General features: G+C 43.3%; 8 protein-coding genes across 8 annotated transcripts; 3 read left to right on the top strand and 5 right to left on the bottom strand.

Annotated features, from left to right (window-relative positions):
* Positions 1–15: 15 nt before the first annotated feature.
* On the bottom strand, positions 16–1,785 carry K450DRAFT_4839 (uncharacterized protein). Its single transcript, XM_051593819.1, has 5 exons — positions 1,546–1,785; positions 1,349–1,485; positions 1,193–1,276; positions 545–1,106; positions 16–478 (listed from the first exon to the last, which is right to left on the bottom strand). Exons 1-5 carry the CDS (start codon positions 1,643–1,645, stop codon positions 90–92), a joined length of 1,272 nt encoding a protein of 423 aa, XP_051449788.1. The 5' UTR covers positions 1,646–1,785; the 3' UTR covers positions 16–89.
* Positions 1,786–2,957: 1,172 nt separating this feature from the next.
* Positions 2,958–3,809, top strand: K450DRAFT_267439 (uncharacterized protein; the record flags this gene model as incomplete). The annotated part of the gene is made up of 1 exon (XM_051592840.1): positions 2,958–3,809. The coding sequence occupies one exon, from the start codon at positions 2,958–2,960 to the stop codon at positions 3,807–3,809; it is 852 nt and encodes a 283-aa protein (XP_051449787.1).
* A 309-nt stretch (positions 3,810–4,118) lies between these two features.
* Positions 4,119–6,226, top strand: K450DRAFT_217992 (uncharacterized protein). Its single transcript, XM_051585131.1, has 3 exons — positions 4,119–5,316; positions 5,397–5,546; positions 5,624–6,226. The coding sequence occupies exons 1-3, from the start codon at positions 4,185–4,187 to the stop codon at positions 5,791–5,793; spliced, it is 1,452 nt and encodes a 483-aa protein (XP_051449786.1). The 5' UTR covers positions 4,119–4,184; the 3' UTR covers positions 5,794–6,226.
* Positions 6,057–6,534, top strand: K450DRAFT_217991 (uncharacterized protein). The gene has a single exon (XM_051585130.1). It carries the CDS (start codon positions 6,250–6,252, stop codon positions 6,409–6,411), a length of 162 nt encoding a protein of 53 aa, XP_051449785.1. The 5' UTR covers positions 6,057–6,249; the 3' UTR covers positions 6,412–6,534.
* Positions 6,535–8,524, bottom strand: K450DRAFT_217988 (uncharacterized protein). The gene is made up of 7 exons (XM_051585129.1): positions 8,343–8,524; positions 8,229–8,275; positions 7,684–8,163; positions 7,554–7,608; positions 7,408–7,488; positions 7,242–7,341; positions 6,535–7,177 (listed from the first exon to the last, which is right to left on the bottom strand). Exons 1-7 carry the CDS (start codon positions 8,462–8,464, stop codon positions 6,659–6,661), a joined length of 1,404 nt encoding a protein of 467 aa, XP_051449784.1. The 5' UTR covers positions 8,465–8,524; the 3' UTR covers positions 6,535–6,658.
* A 68-nt stretch (positions 8,525–8,592) lies between these two features.
* On the bottom strand, positions 8,593–10,298 carry K450DRAFT_217983 (uncharacterized protein). The gene is made up of 3 exons (XM_051585128.1): positions 10,221–10,298; positions 9,783–10,158; positions 8,593–9,718 (listed from the first exon to the last, which is right to left on the bottom strand). Exons 1-3 carry the CDS (start codon positions 10,271–10,273, stop codon positions 8,636–8,638), a joined length of 1,512 nt encoding a protein of 503 aa, XP_051449783.1. The 5' UTR covers positions 10,274–10,298; the 3' UTR covers positions 8,593–8,635.
* Positions 10,299–10,335: 37 nt separating this feature from the next.
* Positions 10,336–12,299, bottom strand: K450DRAFT_217981 (uncharacterized protein). The gene has a single exon (XM_051585127.1). It carries the CDS (start codon positions 12,241–12,243, stop codon positions 10,396–10,398), a length of 1,848 nt encoding a protein of 615 aa, XP_051449782.1. The 5' UTR covers positions 12,244–12,299; the 3' UTR covers positions 10,336–10,395.
* A 119-nt stretch (positions 12,300–12,418) lies between these two features.
* Positions 12,419–14,500, bottom strand: K450DRAFT_267434 (uncharacterized protein; the record flags this gene model as incomplete). The annotated part of the gene is made up of 1 exon (XM_051592839.1): positions 12,419–14,500. The coding sequence occupies one exon, from the start codon at positions 14,498–14,500 to the stop codon at positions 12,419–12,421; it is 2,082 nt and encodes a 693-aa protein (XP_051449781.1).
* Positions 14,501–16,537: the final 2,037 nt, after the last annotated feature.

Here is a 16,537-nt window from a genome sequence, read left to right as displayed (position 1 = left end):
ACCGCAACAGATCGTCGCACATAAACCTGTACCATAGAAACGCCAAATCTTTACTCGGCATAAAATGTCCTTACAAGGGAATTTTTGTTTCAAATTCCCTCGACTTTAATAAAGGACTTGTATTTATTGAATACTTTCTTACTTGTCTTTAACTTTTGTACCACTGAACGCCATCCACTGGCATCCAGTTTTTGAACACCATAAACCTGGCCAGAGCTATATTCCTTCTGCCAGGTGATGCGATTATTTTTGTTGGCCTTTTTGAGATCAGTGCTATATTGGTCCCAGCCCAAGATAGTGTAGTCCGATTGATCGTATTGATAGACACGAATGCCAGGGTTGTTTTGAGGAAGAACGGACGGTGCGTTTGTAAGGACACCTACAATGTCGTTTGTTTTGAAGTCGATGTTCACTTTCTTCGACAGTCCAGTCAAGCTGTAATCTTTACCATTTTTGTACAAAACGGCCAGATTATCGTCTAACCAAAGGAAAAACATTTTTAAATAAAAGGTGTCAGTGCCTGTTTCATTCGTCTTCAACGTACCATTTGTATGCCCTGTAAGATGGGCTGCTATAACTTCAGAGTATTTTCCCAACAAGTTAACATATTGCGAGTAACATTTTGATTTGTACAAGATGTCTGACTTGTCTACAGGCGGTACATGCGACATAAGGTACGCTTTCTTGTTCGAACGTTGTACCTCTTGCAATTGTCCTTCAAGCCAGACCAGTTCCTCAGCACCAGGCGAGCCTGCCTTATCACAATCAGAAACCTCTGTATTGCTTGTAAAAAAGTACATGGAGTTCAAGCTAATGACGGATGGGCCATTGGCTATATTTTGTACAAAGTAGCCACCGTTCGAGAAATCCGAGGTAAGGTTGAGGTCAAGTGGCTTCCAGAGCTGCTTAAGGTCTTCCAAAATGTTCATAGAATTCTTATCGCTTTCGGCTACGTTCATTGCGTTATGGTCGAACATATCGTTATTACCGAGAGTTGGTAGGAGCGTGACCTTGTTCATATCAAATGTCTTGCTAAAATAAGAGAGAACTTTCTTATGGGCAGCTAAAATGTCTGAGTCAGTTCGCTTGAGTTTAGAATCTCGGTCCTAAGTACCAATTTAGACCATTAACAATCATTTAGTCAGTCCGGATGATGAGAATTATCATAGAAACAGTGGGATATATAACTTACGTGGCGAGCAGTATCTCCAGTATAGACAATGAAATCAACGTCTTGGAATGCAGCTCCTTTCATAAAATCAAAGACAGAGTCAACCTATAAACGGAATGTCGGTTATTGGATGTTAAATCAAGTGTAAACAATACTGACTCAATATTAGTTTCATACCAGTGACACTGGGGAATCACAGTCGCTTCCTAGTGTTCCAAAATGTCCAGCAGTGTTTTTGGATTTGTCTCCATCTTTTCGATGGCAGTTTGTAGCAGGATCGGACTTCTCCAAGTAGTGCTCATCCAAATGGATATCTAAACGGATTTCATGGTTAAGATTATATAAAACGTACATGTATACAAATAATGACTCACCTGTAACGTGGAGAAAGGTACCAGATTTTGCCATGACATTAATTTTGCCTGAAAAAGTTGAGCATAGAGCCAGCGCAGCTGTGATCTGTAGAAGACGCATATATGTGACCAGTTGAAAGGAAAGTGGTGGTGAAGAAAAGAATGTTGAATTAGGTTAAGGAACAAACGAGGCACAATATATAGTGAAATAAAAAACCCATCACGAGCTAATCATGTTGTGGAGTGGGAAGTCAATGAGCGGGATCATGGTATGAAAGTCAAACTACGACGAATAATAACGTTTCGCAATAAACGCACCAGCTTCTAATTTAGCGGCTGTTGAAATCCGGTGATATAAATCTATTGTGTAAAACGGAACTACGGGACTAGTCAGTGCTTGTCCATGTAGAGAGCTTCTTCGACTCAGCGGTAACCAAAGAAAAAAGATTGAGAGAGCTCATGCCATTTTTCAGAGTGTTTATGATTGTGTCTTTCTTTTTGAAAAAAATTGCTTAATTAACGTGAAACGCTAGAGTTTCAAGTACCGAATACGCTTTGGATTTGATGAGTTCCGACATCATTGATCTGTTTGTCTGCTCATCTTAATTTCAGCCAGACCGGGCGTCGTGTTGCTTAGCTGTTGAGAGCCTTTTTATTTTTGACAATTAACAATATGTAGAAGCGGTGGTATGTAATTTTTTTTTTTTTAATTTCTATTATATGTTCTGGTGCTCGCTTTGTTGATACCGTTTGGCTGGAGGAGAGAAACATGCAGCCTGTCGATCGTATATTGTGAACAAGGTAAAGTGTAATCAGGAGGATCGTTTTTTTTTCTTTAGTGCTGAAAAACCTTGATTTCAACTGAGGATGGACTCGGCTTGCTGTTTGAAGAGATCGTTATGACCGTGATTGATGTGTTATGAGGTAAATTTTTTATAATCACATCACATTTCTAAGACCAAAATATTTCAAAACCTTTTTTCTTTTCTCTATGGGAGTTTTTTGTGGTAAGATTTATGGCTCGGCGTTGAAGTGGGGTTGATTTTTTTCACTTAACTTCTTGTCGCTTTTATGGAGGTTCTTCCCCCCCAAGACTAACTCAGAATCAGCTGCACAAATCCGTACAAGGGTAAAGAGCGGCAGCACCAAGTGGGTCGGCACTCCAAAAATAGGACAAGTTGTTGGAGGTCATGTTGGAAAGGCATGGACATGGTAAAAAGCAGGGAAAGGGGAAGTGAGCTTATCGATTGAATCCAAAACAGGAAGCTTTGTGCACAATAATGCGGAGGAAGGACAAGTTTCCTGATTTCAGGTGATGTCAGGATTTTTCACCTTTCGCACATTGTTCAGAGAGATCGCATTCTCTTCTCTCTCTCTTTCTTGTTTTTCATTTTTTTTTCTCATTTCATCTTCGTACAACTTACCCGCACGGTATGCCTTATTCTCAAATGTGCTATCATCACACCATTGACGAGCAAAAGCCAGCATGTATTGTACACCCACTTTCGGCTTCTGAAACTCGGAAGCCGTCGGTTTCATTTGACCTCAGCAATTTACCTGAAAAGTCCACCACCGAACCTATTGTCTTCACCCAAGATGGAGCTGATCAAGAGTCCTCTCCCATAGACATCAATGGCCAAATTGTTCCGGATAACATACTGGTTGCTCTATTGGACCGTGATAATGAAATGAAGGAGCTAGTAAGCCGCAACAAGGTTTTCTTCAGCATGTTGGAGTCCCATCTGCATATCTCTTGGCCCGATTTTCAGAGACTTTTGTTTGCTAGACGTGAACATGTTCCCGATGCTGAATGGATCCAAGAAATTTCTGACTATTTGGAACATGCCCCAGTCTTGTTCGAAAAATTCAAGGAATTAGTAGGGTATGAAGAATACTTGTTTGATTCGGACTCATACGAAGAAGATGATGAAGAATGGAGTCGACATGGATCATACGACGAATCAACTTTTGAAAACGTTGACATCACTTTAATTCGAAATTATCCTTCCAAGCTCACTGCCTTTCAAGAATCATACCCCCAGTTTTTCATCAATGCCAAGCGCTGTTTCACTCCACCCAGTACCGAAGTCGAGAAACAAGGCAATTCCACATTTGAAGAATTTGAAAAGCTCTTGTTCTGTTCTCGTCGCGATATTGAAGATGAAGAATGGGAGAAAAGAATATACGGTATGCTGGACAATTGGCCAAACCTCCTAGCTCAATTGAAAGAGATCATTGCGTACGAAGTTGACTGTGAGGATGGTGGAATTGAAGAAGGCTCGTGACATAAATATTCATATCATTTTGTTGGCTGTACGTTTTTTAACCCCACCCCACCCGTTTTTTTTGGTTACCCTGACTCCTTTACGTTCCCGCGGTAACGAACCCCCTAAATGCCATCACTCATGACACTGAAATTTGAATCTTCGTATTATAGCTACCTACCTATACACAGCACATTGTAAAATTACATCCGTTTTGATTTTAATCGTCCTCTCCTTCAGACCATTTTTTTATTTATTTTTTGGGAGGTTGCCAATGGCTGATGCCTTACTGTGTCATTCTGAGAACAATAGAGTGTAATTTGTCCATATTACCTATTGGTCTCTTTTAGAAAAGAACAAGACGGGAATTTTTTCACCTCTGCATTTTTATACCTCATGGGAAATAAGCCCAGCTCCTCCAGCCAGTCGACTGAACTGCTAGCTACATTCACCAGTGATGAACAAGCTCAGATTAAACAACAATATGCAAAAGCAGTGGGGCATTCCAGTTCGCCCGACAAACATTCCAAAACAGCATCGTTGCCTCGGGCAACATTTGAACACGTCCTATGTCCGCATGTTGACGAGGTCCTGCGAAATGCTATTGCAGCTCACTTAGTGGAAATGTCAAACGCAAATAATGACGTTATAACGCAAGAAGGTTTTATTCGAGGGGCATATTCTTTGGCGCGGGAAAATAAGGCAGAATCAATATATTCCCTATATACCAAGGTATCGCCCTCCTTACAGCAGTTTGTCACCCATGTCATTAATAGCGCGCTGCCATTCTGGTGGCAAGGATCGACGCTATCGATGGAGAAATGGGATTCCAATGAAAATCGTCGCGCCTGCAAACAGCTTGCAGATTATTTGGTTTTTAGTAAACCTCCAGCACAACGGAATACATTGACCGAAGATGACCTTTTTTCCACGGGCAACGCCGAAGTTAACACGTCCTGGAACGCTGAGACAACAGACAATGTATCGGCTGACACATTTCAAGCATGGCTGGCTGGCAACATGGAATTCAGCCTTCTTATCGATATTTTGATTTGTTCTATCTTCTGGCCTGAATCAGCCGACCGCGACAAAGCGCGCACGCAACATCATCTTGCACCAGCCATGGATAAGCCCAAGTTACCCAACACCGACTCATTCTCGAATCTTTTGGATCCATATATGTACTATTTATTGACGCTCCATATGCCTGCCGATTGTCTAGCGGGCCCCCATCCTAGCAAAGCGATTCCCCACAGTCTTCTATTTTCTTCTAAAGTAGACGGCAAGAGCTGGCAGAATTTTGCTAGCAACATTGTGAATCGCGGCGCACTCGTGATTGTCATCAAGACGTCAGACGGGGCAGTTTTCGGTGGCTATACTGACGAGCCTTTACAACTTTTGACACGATGGACAGGCAACCGCAATAACTTTTTGTTTCGACAGAGCCCAATGGGGCTGTGGGATGCAACCAATGGCACCAATGATCATTATCAGTACCTGTGCTGGGGAAAGAAGAGTCTACCCAACGGTAAAAAATACTCATTTAGTATGCGGTCTTATCTCAATATATCGGTAATAACCAATCTGTGGAACCCCGCATCTTGTTAGGTTTTGGAATGGGAGGCCAATTTGATTATTGCGGTTTGTGGATAGGGGCCGACTTTTCGCACGGACACTCCAAGGCTGGCCCGTTGTGCACCACCTACATGAGCCCCCGTTTATCTTCCCAGGAAGACTTCACCATTGATCAAGTCGAAGGTAAGTCCAACCCCACAAGCTATTGATGTTGGTTAGGAGAGAATGACTGATGGCGTTCGCTATGATGAAAAAAAAAGCTTGGTTGGTTAGACCTATCCCCATCGATGAGAATAACCCCGACGCAAGGTCACAAGGCTCGGTCTTGAATCACGCCGAAGAGATGGCATTTCTAGAAATGGCAGGCCGAAAAATGTACTCCAAAGACGTACGAGAAGCTGACCAGAAACAGGATACTGAAGCCAGTTAAACCTGGCTGGAGCAGCGTCAGAAAGACGACCTTTGGCCGTTCCTATGTAGCCATAGAAAAAACCTACCAAAATGAAAACAATATAGCTAGCAGTCCCTTCTAGCCTAGCTGGCTGCCCCCAAGTATTCATATCGCTGGAAAGTCATAAATTGGGAGTGTTGGTCCATCGCGCGGGCACCGCGGTACCAAACCAGTGTGATCTGCTTGGTTTGGCGGTGTTTACTGGGCGTCTGGTCAGAACACACACTCTGCACTACATATCTCACTAAGATTTATATGGAGGAGCACTTATCTACTCAACATGTTATGTTTTATTTTTCAATGCAACCGTATTGACTCTTCATGCCTACGTATTTTGCTGGCATTTGTATAAGAGCATGGCTAGTGTGTCGGCGGAGTAGCCAAAAGTTTATTCAAACGTAAAATGAAAAAGGAGACATGTGAGCTGTAGTGGGAATGGATGGTATTGCGGGAGGGGAGTTTTTCGCTTTGCTTATTTTTTTCGAATGGAGTATAGTTATTCGTGGTGCTTGCTGTTGGCAGTACTACTGGTGGGTAGCAATTCACTTGCTGATCGCTTGGAGACAAATACTCTGTAAGCAATACCTAGCACAATAGCAAATAGGAGGACGGTGAGGGCGTGGTGACTTTGAATAAAGCTATGATATTCAGTTCGGTCCTGCTCGATGGGTAAATGGGCCGATGGTTTCGTTGACACTCCTTCCAACAGATCGTTTTGTGCTTCGACGATGGACTTCAGCACGTTTTGTGGTTCATTCATCGTTAACATCCTGCCATCAACATCCTTTGGATAAAAGCGTGCATTCTGTACAAATGGGGGCTATAAGTCAGTTGCCGACGCTATTTAACCCACTTCGCTCGCCCGAAATCTTACCTTTGCATCGGCAATAACGATGCGGGGAAGGTCAGATTTCTTGATGCCAAAGACCTTGTTGACATAGTCACTCCACTTGACACCATCGAGCCAGGCGAAAAGAATGTTACTGTTCTTGTTGCCCTTGTCCAACCAAGCCTCTGTCATGGTCTTGAACTCCTTCTTTTGGCTGTTCAAATCTTTATCTCCATTGAAGAGAGCAAACGCCACTAGATGGTCGCTCTTTAGAATTTCTTCGGCATTGTTCAGGCCGATCTCATTGACAATCGGGAACTTTTCCTTCTGTACCCACGTCTGTACGGCTCTTCTATTCTCAGGCGTGTTGTCATAGTTGTTGGAGGCATGCACAAACTTGTGCTTTCCTTTAAGGATGATGGAGGCTGGCAGCTCGCCTATTTCATAGCCAAGATGGCGTATGGAGATCGGGTCAGCTGTGATGTAGAAAGGAACATCTTGGACAAAAGCCTTTGATACAGCAGCAATCAACTCCTGAAAACATGACGAATGGTTACGACGACTTGTACGCCACATGAACCCTGCCACCCTCACTTACCAAGCTTGCTTTAGAGTCTTCGTTGTAGAGATGAATGAAGGCAACTGAATCATCTTGTTGGATGGATGTCAGTTGGGCACCCGTAATTTCTTGAAGTTCGCTGATTGAGATGAAATAGGTCAGACAAAAAACCTTAAATTACGTGGTTGGTTCATTTTAGTCTTACCTATTGTATTTCTTGGTAAATTGAAGCATATTGTCAACTTCCCGAGCGCCTTTGTATTCACTGGTCTGATCTCCAGAAACACTATAATGAACACAGTTCAGCTTCTGCCATCTCTCATATCCTATATACTCGCAAATGTCACTTACAATTGAAGAGTTGGGTAACCTGTAATCTTATGTTTCATGCAAAAAGCCTTGGCATCTGCAATAAACAAAGAGCTCAGTACAATGACAACGACGGCGGCGTTATGCATATTGTTTTGTCCCAAGTTCTTACCACTGCCGGCTTCGCAATTGATGGAAGCAACGTTGATCTTATCCTTTAATGAGGAGGCCAGCTCAGTCCAAGCGGATGACATCTCCTTACAATACCGACACCATGGCGTATACATTTGGATGAACCATTGCTTGTCACTTCCTACCACTTTGGATTCGTAGGAAGCAGGTGTTAGCTGAATGACTTTACCGTCTGGATTGGCGGGAACAGGGAGGGACTTTGGTCTAGGCAGATTAGCAACGGCAGGTGCGTGCTCTTCTGCCACTTTGACAATGTAGGCTGCCACTGTGTCCAAATCGCGAGAGCCTGCATAGTCCTCTATGAACTCGCCGTTGACATACAATTGTACAGTAGGATATCCTTTAACATGATGATCGTTGCAAAGGTCGCCATACACTGTACAGTCAATTTTGGCAATGTGAAAGTTTTTGGAATCCTTCAGGTTAGCGTAGTCATCTCCCAGTTGAGTCCAGACTGGAGCTGTAGCGACGAAACATGTTAGCGAGGACGAACCAGTGCATTTTGAAAACGATACGACGACGTACCAAATCGCTGGCAGTGCCCACACCAGGGTGCGAAGTGCTCTACGAACCTATAAGAACACACAGGTTAGCGCAAAAAATCAAAAGAGGCAGTAGTAGCCTTGAAACCATGGTTACCATGTTCCGGTAGATGCCAGGGTTGCAAAAGACTCTGGTGTCAGATCAACGACTTCTGCAGATGTTATGCGGCATTGCAAAGTTATAAGCAGCAGCGTGGCCACAAGACTGAATGCCTTCATGGTCGGATGGCAGGCAAAGGGATAAGAGTGCCTGGGTTCTAAATCTGAGGTGGTGCTTCTCCTCAAAAAAAAAAAAAAAAAAGACTGCCTTGCTACTGTCGAGCTGAAACCACTACCACCCCACAAAATTTTGATATCAGGATCAAATGTTTTTTATTACAGTTTAGCTATCTACATATCTGAATTTCTGGAATTATGCACCAAATGTTTGCGAATCACTGGCTCTATGTCGTTTACTCGTCCCAGAATGGTATGAGTACGTTGATTCATGAAGCATAGGCTGGATTCACCCTCCCAATAGGCGTGCACCTGCCTTATGTTGCCAGGTTTTCTAGCATCATATAAAGCATCATCAAAATCAACTGGCCTACCCAGGTACTCTTTAGGTTGTTTTCCTCCCATATATCGCCGTACCACCTCGGGTGTTCCATCATGTATCTCGACCACCACGGATGAATGGGGTTGGCTTTTGCTTGAGGCAGCCACTGTCTTTCCTTTGTTTGATGTACTGCTTGCCATAACCGTAGGTGGCAGGTTGTCGTTTCTTGCTTGTGGGAGTTCAATCTTGACTGGTATTGGCTTGGAGTTCATTCTTGGCCGTGGGGAGGGAGCAGATGATCGGGGTGGACTTCTTCGTGACTTTAGTCGATCTGACCTCACGTTTCTTCGTTTCCTGTCCGCCTCTCTGTCACTGTTGTCAGAGGATGATCGTGGACGATCATGCTTCCTACTAATACGGTGATATTCCCGCGGTGAATCCTCCCTGTCCGAACGTGACGACGTCCTCCGAGAATGGAATTGATCGTGCGAGTGTTTATTTTGGCTTTGGCGTTGGGTTTTCCTGTCGCGAGAATCAGTGCGTTCATTTGACCTTGACGGTGGACGAACTGTTCTACGATCACTATGTACATAGTTACTGGATGAGCGTGGGGGTGGAGTTGCACTATGTGATGTGGGATGAGGTGGTATTCGAGTAGCTTGGAATTGATTAGAGTCAGGACGAGACTCAGGCAATGCGGGTTTCACAGGACTTCTTCGCAAGCCATCATTTGAAGCTGCTGCTGGGATCGCACTCTGTTCAATTGACGAAGTTTTTAAGGCATCTGGTGTTGAAGTTGACTGTGAGCGAGCGCTGTTATGTGTCGTGATGTCGAAGTTCAACATCTGCAACTCTCTCATTTGGAACAGCCTGTAGTTCTCGTATTCACTCATTTGCTTGATCCGCATTTCATTTTGCTCTTTATTCAGCTGCTCCTGAAGAACCATGGTATTTAATAATTCATTCCTGTGATAGAGCGAGAAGGTATTATATACATACCACTAATTCATCAAATGCAACCAATTGGTCGTTGTTTACACCACGTTCGTTTTCTGCATCCTCCGATGACGCTTCTTCTTCTGTTGCTGATTGAAAAATATTATGTTGGTTGTCCTGTAGCCATTCGCTTCCAGAGATTTCTTCGAACATGCCAACTTCAGACCGAGGATGAACATGTGTATACATTTGTGATATCCGATCCTTATGCAGCGAGCAAAAATCTCTTCGATTTTCTTGTAACTCATTTGATTGTAGATCACACAGTCGCTGTAGTTGCTGTTTATGCCTATTGACCAGTGTGTTCTTACGCTTGTTCACCATTGCAAGGGTCATGGTGCCAGTCGGCGTGTCGGCTGGAAGAAACAAGTCGCCGTTACTATGAAAAATCGGTCTAGTCAGCTGTATTTCCAGTGTCACTCAAACGATTGTTCAACCTACTCAAAGGACGATTCTTGAGCTGCCCAAAACGCATTGGCATAGTACATGGACATGTTGGACGTCCAGCATCAACACAGCTAAAAACCCATCAATCTGGACTGGTAAATTTAAAGCTGTTGGCATACTGATAGCGGAGTTTGTTTCTCAAACAAACAAAATGTACTCCCATTTCATTTTAATAATTCAGGTCTAATATTACAACGGATGATTCTAAGAGAACTATCACTACTTTTTCTTCAATCAACTGAGCGCCAATCACATCAATATCATGGCCTTGGGTTAAATCAACTAGAGTCTGTACGTCGGTTCGTCGCTTGCCATCTTCATGGCGGTAGTAAATATAAGCGTTTCGGCTTCCCTCCAATATGATAGAAAATGTATTGAGTGGATCGTGATAGATAAACCGTTTGTCTCGTTTGCTAGCCTGGACAAAGGCAAGTGCGTTAAAGGAAGCAATGTGGTTCACTGTGATTGGGTCGGCTCGTTCGATGGAGTACACAAGTCCATCAACATCCATCTTCAAGCAAATGGTTGGAAACCGGTCGACGGCAGGTTGAGGAAAGGATGTAGAAATCCATTCCTGTCCACCAGCCGAAACTTCTGCTGTTACTTTTCCAGTGTTTCCATCAATCCATGATAACGAAATGTTTTGGCCGTCGTGATCAATATCATCGTCCATTTCCGTTGCAATTGGGTGTTGTAGAGGTTGAGACCATCCCGGTATCCCCATAGGCTTGCTCTCAGCGTCACCTGTGAATTTCTCCAAGCGGGTACGGATCTCTTCCAGCTGATCTGGGCTAAGGTCTTCATGCACATTATCATCTTGCTCAAATACATGGAGCCATCGTACATTTTCATTCTTCTTTGCAAGTTCGATCGTCAGCAGTCCAGAGGAGGATTCAAAAGTCCACGTTGAGCTCTCAGAGTCTATAATATCCCAAAGCTTGCGGAATGGCATAGAAATAACTGGCTCATCTCCGTTTAGCACCATTAGACTCAGGTGGCGTACATCGAAGCTGCAGCTGATGGCTGTCTTTGGTGTATTTGGTGGTAACTGAAAGATGATTGTAAGGTCATCCGAGCTTTGTACCCATCGGTACGGCGATGAAGGTTTGCTGCTATCCACCGTAAATTCTGGCTCAGGATCCTCAGCCATTGTAACATCCTCATTTGTATGCACCAGGTCGTATGCATGAGAAGAGCCTAACACATACCCACTTGTCTCAGAATCGATTTCGCAATAGAACGGTATATCTCTGCCACGTTGAATGTGCTGGATAATGATTTGAACTAACTGGTGATCCTCGCTAGGCACATTGGTTGGGTACTTGAGGTAAGTGACGTTAAACAAAGTTTTGGAAGTAGGTGCATCTGCAGATAGGTGGGAAGGAACTTCATTTTGCTGTGAGGCGACGCTCCAAGTGATTACATCAATTTCGGACCCTTTCAATCTAGCAGCCTGTAGCACACATGGGACAGGAGAGAGTCCTTCCGTGCCGTCTCCCGGAAAACTAGCAAACGACACAATTTTGCCGGTGATGTTGCCACCTACATCATTGCCCAGTTGAATCAAGTAGATGATACCCATTCCATTGCTTGCAATCAGAGAGTCAGAACTGATCGATATGAGTGAAGGATACTGTGGAAATAACGGCATCGATGAATCTGGTTCTGCATAGGCTGGGATATCACTAAGTGGAGCCTGCAGCTGGACAATGGAGTGATATCGAGCCCGGTTTGAGGCTGCATCATAGTCGACTGCTATAACAGAGTAACTACTGTCCACATAGAACGTCAATCCCTTCCTATGCGAAGGGAAAAGGTGGTTGAACTTGACCCGTGCTTGCAATTCACGATAGCTCATTTTGCTATTGGTAGCTAGTTTTGGCAGTGAAAGTACATTGGGTAATGCAAAGCGATGCACATTGGTGTCATCGGGAAATACTTGCAATTTGTAACCGTCGAATTTGGAGTTGATGAGCGCTCGGTCTGATTTGAAGCGCAATTTGGACATGGAGGACATGAATCTATTGAATAGACTTTGACGGGACAATGCAGGAATTTTGGGCAGGAAAAAAAAAGGCGGGGCGAGAAGTGAGGAAGTCTTGGATCTCAGCTTGGATGTAAAACCGTAACAATAGGCAAGAGGTAAGTACACTACAATAATTATATATTTTTATTGCTCAACAATGATTTGGTTAGGTGCAGTACGCCGGCTTGTCTAGAGCCAACAAGGTGAAAGACCATAGCTGAATGGCATCAGCTTCGGTTGAGTCTGGTGTAAGTTCAGCAGGGCTTGTAACGACAAAAGATTGAGTACTGTTATCGAAAGTCCAAGTCCAAGTTTCAGCAAATTCAACATCGGGATTGCCAAGGATAACATCCCAGAGATTACATTGTGCAGTTTTTAGATTTGCTATCAACGTAGAATTGGAACACCAAGATGGAGCCTGTTTAGTAGCCAGAGAAGAAGTATTGTTACAGAGGTCTAATTGCCTTGCCAACCCAGCCACCACCATGCTTTGTTGAAATCCCCAGACACAAGTTCCGTGGTATGCAGCTCGAGTAAATACCTCCCAATTGGTGCGGTTGGAGTCGTACGCTGGATTGGCTATGAGCATGCCAACGTTAGTCAATAAGCCTTCAGGAAAGGGTCTCAGTGCATTTACAGTGTATTCCATCAAGTCTGTCGAGACATTATCGTTATACATTAGGTTGAAAGAAAGGTCGGAATTCATAATTTCCACAGGTTTATCGTCATCCATCAAGGACAAAGCATATATCTCTGTAGGAGGAGTAGCCGACCCATTTGTCGAGTATATGCTTGACGAAAGATTAGCGTAGGTAGTGTATTCTGAAAGAGCAGTTTGCGCATAAGAGGAATTCAGTGGTACTTGGAACAAGGGAAGTGCATGTGACTCCCACACTGCGGCATACTTGGAAGCATCATTTGAAAGCGATGGATGTAGAATATGTGCTTTGGCTAGTCGCTGGATAGCACGTAAACAACCAGGTACTAAAGCTGTGTTGACGTCAAACGGGATTGTTCCATAACCAATTCCTTGGTTAGAATCACGCCAATTTCCAACGGGAACACCGTCTTTGAGGTGAATTAGATTTTTGGCGCTAGGTTCATGTGCAAATGCAGCCGATTGTGTCATGACAAGCTCAACATTTTTTTGAAGAAGTTGTTGATAGGTCATGTTGTTTGCAAGGACAGCTTTTTTGGCCAGGAACGAAGTCGTTCTGCCACTGCCAGAAGGAAGATCAAGAAAGTAATGGGCCAAGGCTGGGAGAAGCTCAAAATTGGTGTCTATCATTTTGTAATCGTAGAAAGGCTGACTACCAAGCTCTGATTGGTTGTTCTGCATATTGATCCAAGATGCATAGTCACCTATGGTCTCTTCATGGCACAGTTCACCATCTGTTGCATTCGTTCTTTCAATCACTGCTCCAAGTGCTGCTTCAACTGCATCAGACGATAGTATCGGCATAAGGATACGGAGCGAAATTAAAGTATCCCGACCAAAGTAAGTTAAGAATCTCCATCCACCAGCCAGCATTTTCTCGGAATAAGAAAGGAAAGAAACTGATTTTACAGAATCAGCAGTGGAAGAGTTTGTGATGATGGTCTGATTTGATTGATTGATCAATGTTTGCGGTGGGATGCCTTGAAGTGAGGTCTCATTGAGAGTGACAGTAAAGTCATAAGTACCAGCTGGGAAGCTGATGTTATGGGTTCCATTATGTTGAATGGCACTGCCGGTTGACATGGTGAAATTCATAGCGATACTATCATCAAAAAATTCACGGTAGAGAGTCACAGAGTTCGTGTCAAGTTGTTGAACTGTATAATTCATATCAGAGTGAAGAAGACCGCCTCCTTCTACGTAGTCCCTGAGGGCTCTAACAGAGCCTAGCACCGCCAGGTCCAGTTCAGCGTTTTGGCTAAGTTGCCATTGTCCTGAAATACCTGTCTGGTTGTAAGGGTTGCTGACAGACTTTAGGCTTCCGTCAACTAACGAAATTGTCAAAGAGGAGCTGTTGCCTGAGGCAGCTTTGAAGTAGACCATAGCACCACTGTTTCCGGCTGGGAAAGCGGCGATAAACCGAGGCCTTGTGGAGGTAGCATTGGATTGCGTAAATAGAAGCTGGGAAGCCGTAGTATTATCCCTATACAAGTAATTGTCATAGCTACTGAATGCCACATGTTCTGTCAAAGTGTCTTGCGCAACGGCAAGACTAGCCAGTGCGATAACGATAAGGCTTGAGGTGATCATCGATAATCAGAGGATAAGGTCGCCATGTGCCCTTTTGACTTTATACTGTTGTTGCAACGCTGGCATTTTCTCAGGTTCTCTTTTAAGATTAGAGGCTTCCCCGTGGGGGCCTTACCAATCATAGAGGAGTAATGCATAAGAAAAAATTGGGGTCTGCTTTTGGAGGAAAATTATTAGCTGCCACGTAAGAGTAAGGTGGGTAGTGACGTGGAACTCTTTCTTTTCAATATCATCCTTTAATCACTGGCCTTTTGTGTTTTGTACTTGTCAACCAAGCAATTCAGGCAACGGTGTGAAAAATGAAGAACCTTATAACGTGCCATGTGGACAACCAAGTATAGCATAGACTGAGATCATTTAATTCCTTGCTATCCAATTGGGGATTATTCCATCATCGTCTGTCCATGAGTATCTTATTGGAATCTGGTCTTACATGATCATTTGGAAGACTCGGAGGTAGCATTGAATAGGGAATATGACGCAATGCACATTTCCTTATACCTGCCATGCAGTATTATAGATTCAGAATAGTAGTACTGTCTGATGAAAAGGAAAGATTCGAAGCCATGTCGTCTGCAAAACAAAAGAACCATGTAAGAGGTCTCTGGTTTGCAAGGCACCCAGTGGATGTTTAATCTTAATCAAAGATCGCCTAAGACAGGATAGCCTTTACGTACTAGAATTAATTTTACACTGTGATGTTGTACCAGCTTAATTATGATTTGTTGCAATAGAATTATGAAGTGAAGACACTGTCATGGAAGATATTTCTATGTGAAGAGGTTACATTGACTCCGCTGAATGTGGTGGTCCAGCACTGATCTTTTACCACTCGACAAGCACATTGTGACTGATACTTGTACTGTTTTCGAACCTTTAACTCCATGCGCCAAATCGAACGACTTGCCGTATTATATAAATATTTGCTATGCCTTATGTTAACTTATGAAGCACCTAATATCATTAGGTCTTCCGGAAGATTCCTATAAAAGAACTGAGATTAACGATACTGATACTTTCAAGTTCAAATCAGGAATGGCGTGAGACCTTGTGAATTTCCTTTACTTCACAGGCAAGGTCAAACTTACAAAAGAAAAAAAGAAAAGAAAGAGGATTTAAATTTTACAATGTTTATAATGTACCTTGAAATAGGCTCAGGTTTGGAAGGATCTGACAAGTGTCAGAAACCTGTGTCTCGTCCATATTACCTAAGCTTACTTGGGTGCATGCATCACGTTTCAGGCACAGGTAAGGGATGCATCGTCAATGTATGATTTTCAGGATGGTTTCCAAGTAAGCTATAGACCTAGTGGAGAGAGCAGTTCGGTTTCGAGGTTATGCAGATGTCTCCTATACACTGCTGATCTCTAAGGCACAGCCAGCTTACCTGATTTATACTTACATCAACCATGGGTGAAGGACACGACAGGTTCAACGCTCAGCATCAATAGCCATCTTATGTGGGTCGTCATCCGAAGTATCATTGATTGATTCTACTCATTAATGCTCAACTTCATCATGGTGAATAGTATGGGTAACTTTAGAATCTAAGTTACCACTCAGCATTTGACGTTTGAGCAGATTATCAATATGAGTTACTGATTGCCGTTTCTCCGTCGTACCTGGCTAGCCAAACCGGTATCGTAACAACTGCATTTGAGCGGACCTGAGTTGGTTCCCAGTTGCATTGCGCAGCAACTGACAAGTGAGAATTTTCTATTGTGTGTAACTTTTTCACAAAAAGTGCCATGCTCCGGCTACATACGGAATTCAGTTTTGCTCAATGGGCAGTTATTAGGAAGGATTTATATCAGAAGCATATAAAACAAAGATCTTTCTGATCAATCAAAGTTCGGATCACTTTGCAAGCTGGTATATTAATTATTGATCCAGCCAATATCTATCACCCGTCTAGGGATCGTCACAGCATATGGGATACCAGGTTTTAAAAGCTTTACCCAAGCCACAGTTATAACCATATATGAAATGATGCACAATGCTTTGCAAGAGGATGTCAACCAAACGGGCTGAGTACTA

Source organism: Umbelopsis ramanniana (assembly GCF_025399195.1).
Source record: "Umbelopsis ramanniana AG unplaced genomic scaffold K450scaffold_1, whole genome shotgun sequence".
NCBI classification, from domain to species: Eukaryota; Fungi; Mucoromycota; class Umbelopsidomycetes; order Umbelopsidales; family Umbelopsidaceae; genus Umbelopsis; species Umbelopsis ramanniana.
This window is presented reverse-complemented; position numbering and strand designations above follow the sequence as displayed.